This window comes from Mandrillus leucophaeus, unplaced genomic scaffold, assembly GCF_000951045.1.
Source record: "Mandrillus leucophaeus isolate KB7577 unplaced genomic scaffold, Mleu.le_1.0 Scaffold8, whole genome shotgun sequence".
In the NCBI taxonomy this organism is placed as follows: Eukaryota; Metazoa; Chordata; class Mammalia; order Primates; family Cercopithecidae; genus Mandrillus; species Mandrillus leucophaeus.
Genome location: NW_012108696.1, coordinates 4,829,923 through 4,836,581, shown reverse-complemented (window position 1 = coordinate 4,836,581; position 6,659 = coordinate 4,829,923). Strand labels below are relative to the sequence as shown.

Sequence of the window (6,659 nt, the reverse complement as noted above, 5' to 3'; positions counted from 1 at the left end):
CAGGCTGGAGTGCAGTGGTGCAATCTCAGCTCACTGCAACCTCTACCTCCTGGGTTCAAAAGATTCTCCTGCCTCAGCCTCCCGAGTACCTGGGATTACAGGCACCCACCACCATGCCCAGCTAATTTTTGTATTTTTAGTAAAGACGGGGTTTTGCCATGTTGGCCAGCCTGGTCTCCAACTCCTGGCCTCAGGTGATCTGCCTGCCTCGGCCTCTCAAAGTGCTGGGATGACAGGCGTGAGCCACTGCGCCTGGCAAGGGGATGCAGTTTCAAAAGCTGAACCCCAATTCTGGAGAGCAAGCAGGTGTTTTCATACTCTCTCCTCCTCCTCCTCCTCCTCCTCTTCCAAAGAGTGTGTTGCAATCAGTGCAGACAGACGCCAGGTTTGTTCTCATGCTCCACGCCTCCCCCTACCCCTGGCACGGAAAGGAACGTGGCTTACAGGAAATCAGAGAAAACTCCCCATTAACCCCTTCAATGGGGTTTCAGAAACCGCCTCTCTAGGGATAAGGGGGCCCTACCCACAGACCCTTCTGCCTTCACCATCCACCTCCTATGCCTGGACAGCAATGCTGCTGACCATAAGAGGAATGCCAGTTAAGATGACACCAGCTGCTGGGGTGTGGTGGCTCACACCTGTAATCCCAGCACTCTGGGAGGCCAAGGCAGGTGGATCACCTGAGGTCAGGAGTTTGAGACCAGCCTGGCCAACATGGCGAAACCCTGTCTCTACTAAAAATACAAAATAAATAAATAAATACATAAAATAGCCAGGTGTGGTGGCACATGCCTGTGATCCCAGCTCTTTGGGAGGTTGAGGCGGGAGAATCGCTTGAACCCGGGAAGCAGAGGTTGCAGTGAGCCGAGATGGTGCCACCGCACTCCAGCCTGGGTGACAGAGCAAGACTCCATCTCAAAAGAAACAAACAACAAAAATGACACCAGGGTACCAGTTGTCACCCACAAGGCTGGCAAAAATCCTCAAGTTTGCCCCTGTGATGAGGCAGTGGGAGAAACTGACAGTTCTTTTCATGCACGGCTTGCAAGTGTGTAAATCAATACAACTTCTGTGCACGGGAATTTGGCAATATCTAGCAAGATTACCAATGCATTCAGAGATTGACCCAACGTATTTCCTTTCATTGCAACAACAACTCTGTGAAGTAGGTGGTAAGGGTATCCTTTTCCATGAACAAACTGAGGATCAGGCGGTAATCAGTAGCTTGCCCAAAGATTACAGCTAGTTTCAGAGCTAGAAAATAATGCAGCTTCAAGCTTATTCACTGCAGAGAGCCTGGTGTGAAGCCGCAGATGTCAGTCTGTCCATCAATAAGAGGCTGGTGGCTGGACACAGCGGCTCACGCCTGTAATTCCAACACTTTGGGAGGCCAAGGTGGGTGGATCACTTGAAGTCAGGAGTTAGAGACCAGCCTGGCCAACATGGTGAAATCCCGTGTCCACTAAAAATACAAAAATTGTCGGACGGGGTGGTGCGCACCTGTAGTTTCAGCCACTCCGGAGGCTGAGGCAGGAGAATTGTTTGAACCCGGGAGGTGGTGGGTGCAGTGAGCTGAGATAGCGCCACTACCCTCTAGCCTACTCTGTCTAAAAAAAACCCTCAAAAACAAATGAAATATCCCCCAACAAATAGCAGGCTGGTTACTTTCTCACAATATAACAAGAGGCCTCTAACCTGTAAGAATGAGGAAGTTCTTTGTGCACTGAGGTGAAATAGCCTCTGAGGTATATTGTTCGTGAAAAAAACAAAGCAAAACGAAACTCAAGATTTAACTGAAGAGACCGGGAAAAATAATATGTAATATGTGCTGTCCACAGGGCATGGTGGTTCACACCAGCACTTTGTGAGGCTGCTACGGGAGGATCACTTGAGCCCAAGAGTTCAAGACTGGATTGGGCAACATCGTGGGACCCCCATCTCCACAAAAATAAAAAATTATCCGGGCATGGTGGCGGCCACCTGTAGTCTCGGCTACTCAGAAGGTTGAGTCAGGATGATCACTTGACCCCAGGAGGTTGAGGCTGCAGCGAGCTGTGATTGCACCACTGCAATTTAGCCTGAGTGACAGAATGAGAAAAAAATTTAAAAAGGAAAAAACAAAAAGAATATGCTGTCAACAGGGGTGGAAGACTGCCTTTCCCTCTATACACATTTCTACCTTTTAGATGTTGATCAATATGAATATATTATACACACAGACACACACACACACACACACAATACAATTTAATATCTGAAGAGGATGTTGACATAAGACAGGTACAAAAGCTCTAGAAATGAGGACTTTCCTCAGTGATGACTTTTCTCACCACCAAAGTCACTCAGGCATCCTGACAAGGGTAAGTGAGGGGAGCTTCCTTGGAAAATAAGCTTACCTGGATAGTGAACTCCTACACATACCTCAAAGCCCATCTGCAATGTCCCCTCCTACGGGAAGTTTTCCCTGACCCTCCAAGAAGCAGAGTTCTGTTTCACTGGGGAAAACATTTCTTCTTCTTCTTCTTTTTTTTTTCCCCCTGCTCTGCACATGAGCTAGAAAACATTTCATGAGACTGGGAGTTTCTGTGCTGGGCTCTGTCCCTCCCCCATCCTACTTCCCCTCCCTCAGCATGGAAGCCTCTAGAAGTGGGGCTCTGACTCCCAGCCTACAGAGAGATTCCTAGGAAGGGTTCAACTGATAAATGCATGGCCAAAAGTGAACTGGGGATGAGGTCCAAGACATCCGCGGTGGGGGGTTCTCCAGACCTTAGTGTTCTTCCACTACAAAGTGGGTCCAACAGAGAAAGGTCTGTGTTCACCAGCTGGCCCTGACCCTGGGAGAGTCCAGGGCAGGGTGCAGCTACATTCATGCTGCTGAGGAACATGCCCTCAGGTTACTCACCCCACGGACATGTTGGCCCCAGGGACTGAAAAACTTAGGAAATGGTATTGAGAAATCCGGGGCAGCTCCCGAAAAGGGAGAGGCCATGGGGAGAAGGGGGGACTGAGGAGGCGGGGGAAAGGCAGGAGCTGGATAAAAAGCCAACTCCAGCAGGCACTGCTCACTCCTCCCCATCCTCTCCCTCTGTCCCTCTGTCCCTCTGACCCTGCACTGTCCCAGCACCATGGGACCCACCTCAGGTCCCAGCCTGCTGCTCCTGCTACTAATCCACCTCCCCCTGGCTCTGGGGACTCCCATGTGAGTGGTTATGACTCTACACAGAAACAAGGCTGCTTCTGGGGTGGAATCCGCCATTTGGGGGTCCAGGTCCCTGTAGAATTCAGGGTGCATGTGGGTGTTTGTGGATTCTGGGGTTAGCAGGTTGGGAATGTTTATATAAATTTGTGCTGCCTGTGACTCTGGGTGTTCAGAGGTTGGGTGTTTGTGGAATCCAGGTATTGTGGAATTGGAATTTGGGATGTTTCTGGAATTGAGGTCATCTGTTGGTTTAGGGTGTATGTGGTGTTCAGTGACGGTGTGGTTGGGGTGACTTGGAGACTCGGAGGTTTGGACTTTGCAAGATTTGGGAGTTTGCAGCTTGGGGACTTAGAAGTTTCAGTGTGGGTTTAAAGATTGGCTACTTTGGATTCATGTATGGTTGGGACATTTGGAATTGGTTGTATTTATTAGGACCGGGGTGTTGGAGGTTTAGGCTGGGTTTGGGGTGCTCTAAGATTTGAGGTTTAGAGGTTTGGGTGTATGTGGGTTTGGGTATGTAGAGTTTAGGCTGTCTGGGGTTTGAATGTTTACGTATTTGGCGTGTTTAGAGATGTAGAGGTTTAGGGTTTGGGGCATGTGTGGGTTTAGGGGATTGTGGGTCTGGAAGTCCAGAGACTTGGAGGAGTTGCTGATGCTGGTTTGGAGGTTCAGGGGTTGGTGGGATGCATGGCCCCTCGTTGCCCAGGCTTTCAAAGGCCAGGCCCAGCTGGCTGAGAGTGGGAGTCATGGTGGCTGCTGTCCTGCCCATGTGGTTGAGACAGTGGCAGTGCCCAGAGAAGAATTCAGATCCAGATATTGGCACTGGCAGTGTGCCAGCAGTCCCTGGATCCTCTCCAGGACCAGGGGCTGGGGCACACAGCCTGCCAGGTGCTGACTCCAGTGAGAACTGCCGTCTCACACCCCGGGAATGACAGCCCCACTCCCGTGCCCCACTCCGACAGGTACTCTATGATCACCCCCAACGTCTTGCGGCTGGAGAGTGAGGAGACCGTGGTGCTGGAGGCCCACGACGCGAAAGGGGATGTTCCGGTCACTGTCACTGTCCACGACTTCCCAGGCAAAAAACTGGTGCTGTCCAGTGAGAAGACCGTGCTGACCCCTGCCACCAGTCACATGGGCAGCGTCACCATCAGGGTGGGTGCAGACTGGTGCAGGACCCTGCTGACACCCACAGCCACGCCCACTCTCCCTCCTTCTGAGCCCTCCCCTTCTGTCTTCTCCCTTTCTTTATTTTTATTTATTTATTTATTTATTTTTGAGGCAGAGTTTCACTCTGTCACCCAGGCTGGAGTGCAGTGGCGCGATCTCGGCTCACTGCAAGCTCTGCCTCCCGGGTTCATGCTATTCTCCTGCCTCAGCCTCCCGAGTAGCTGGGACTACAGGCGCCTGCCTCTACGCCCGGCTAATTGTTTTGTATTTTTAGTGGAGACGGGGTTTTACCGTGTTAGCCAGGATGGTCTCGATCTTCTGACCTCGTGATCCGCCCGCCTCGGTCTCCCAAAGTGCTGGGATTACGGGCGTGAGCCCCCCACGCCCGGCACCTGTCTTCTCCCTTTCTAAGCCCTGCCCTTCCCCGAGTTTCCACTCCTTTTGAGGCTCCGTCCCTTCTAAGCCCCTCCCTTCTCTGAGTCCCTCCCCTTCTGTCTCCTCCCCTGCTAAGCCCTTCCGTTCCCTGAGTCTCCACCTTTTTTGAGACTCCTTCCTTTCTAAGCCCTGCCCTTCCCTGAGACTCCACCCCTTCGGAGGCGCCTCTCCTAAGCCCCACCCTTTTCTGAGACCCCACCCCTTCTGAGTCTCCTCCCCTTCTAAGCCCCACCCCTTTCTGAGACACCACCCCTTCTGAGTCTCCTCCCCTTCTAAGCCCCACCCTTTTCTGAGACCCCACCCCTTCTGAGTCTCCTCCCCTTCTAAGCCCTGCCCTTACCTGACACCCCACCCCTTATGAGGCTTCTCCCATTCTAAGCACCTCCCTTCTCTGAGACTCCACCCCTTTTAAGTCCCTCCCACTGAATCACTTCCTTTTCTAAGCCCCGCCCCTTCAAAGGTCTCCTCTTCTGAAGTCCTCCCCTCTTAGTCTCCACCACTTTCTAAGTTCCGTCACTTGAGTCCCTCACCCTTTCTGAGCCCCTCCCATGTCAGCCCCTCCCCTTTTCTGAGTCCCCGCCCCTTCTGAGCCCCTCCTCCTATAAGCTCTCTCTTCTTTGTGAGCTCTTCCTTCTGAGTCCCCTCCCTGGTCCCCCCGCTCCCCAGCACCTCCTTCACATGCCCCTCCCTCCCCAAAACTGGGCCACCCTGGGGGACCAAGAATAATGGGCAGGCAAGGAGGGACCCAGCCCAAGATACGGAAGCTGGACCGTGGGCACTGGGCCGTGGAACAGACCCCTGACGATGCCCTGCCCATGCCTAGATCCCAGCCAACAAGGAGTTCAAGTCAGAAAAGGGGCACAACAAGTTCGTGACCGTGCAGGCCACCTTCGGGGCCCAAGTAGTGGAGAAGGTGGTACTGGTCAGCCTTCAGAGCGGGTACCTCTTCATCCAGACAGACAAGACCATCTACACCCCTGGCTCCACAGGTGAGGCTGCGGGCGGCTGGAGAGGGCGGGGCACCGGCGTGGGCGGGCCAGGGTCTCACCAGGCCTCCTTGTCTCTCCCCAGTTCTCTGTCGGATCTTCACCGTCAACCACAAGCTGCTACCCGTGGGCCGGACGGTCGTGGTCAACATTGAGGTACCAGCCAGAGGGGGCCCCTGGGGCAGCAGGGGCACAGGCTCAGGAGAGGCAAAGAGATCGAGAGAGACAGAGAAAGACACACCGGAAGAGGTGCAGTGGCAGAGACACAGAGGCAAAGAGATATACAGATACACACCCACACAACACACACACACACAGCACACACACATACAGCACACAGCACACACAGAGGCAAAGAGATATGCAGACACATGTGCACACACAATGCACACACACAACGCAACACACACACACACAAACACAACATACACAACCACACAACACAATACACACAACACAACGTGCATAACCACACAACACACACAACACAATGCACACAACATACACAACCACGCAATACACACAAAACACACACAACACAACATAACCACACCACACACAACACACAACCACACAAGACAATCATATAACACACACACACAACACACACAGAACATACACAACCACACAACACACAACCACACAACATACACAACCACACAACACAATGCACACAACATAGCACACCCAACATACAACCCAACACACAACCGCACAATACACCATATGGCGCGCACACACACACACACACACACACACACAGGCCAAGAGACAAGGTGGAGATCCAGGGAGACCCCAGGGAGCAGTGCAGGTGTCTGTGGATTCTGCTTTCAGATAACTCCCCTGGTCACTTCACCTCCCTGAGCCTC

The 6,659-nt window shown here is 52.6% G+C and overlaps 1 protein-coding gene across 1 annotated transcript in view; it reads left to right on the top strand.

Annotated features, from left to right (window-relative positions):
• Positions 1 to 3,039: 3,039 nt before the first annotated feature.
• C3 (complement component 3) overlaps positions 3,040 to 6,659 on the top strand; it is a 58,307-nt gene continuing 54,687 nt past the window's right edge. The window contains exons 1-4 of the mRNA XM_011967484.1: positions 3,040 to 3,199; positions 4,162 to 4,354; positions 5,628 to 5,793; positions 5,876 to 6,002. Of these exons, the coding sequence (XP_011822874.1) occupies positions 3,126 to 3,199; positions 4,162 to 4,354; positions 5,628 to 5,793; positions 5,876 to 6,002 (560 nt within the window). The 5' untranslated portion in view covers positions 3,040 to 3,125. The remainder of the gene's footprint in view (positions 3,200 to 4,161; positions 4,355 to 5,627; positions 5,794 to 5,875; positions 6,003 to 6,659) is intronic.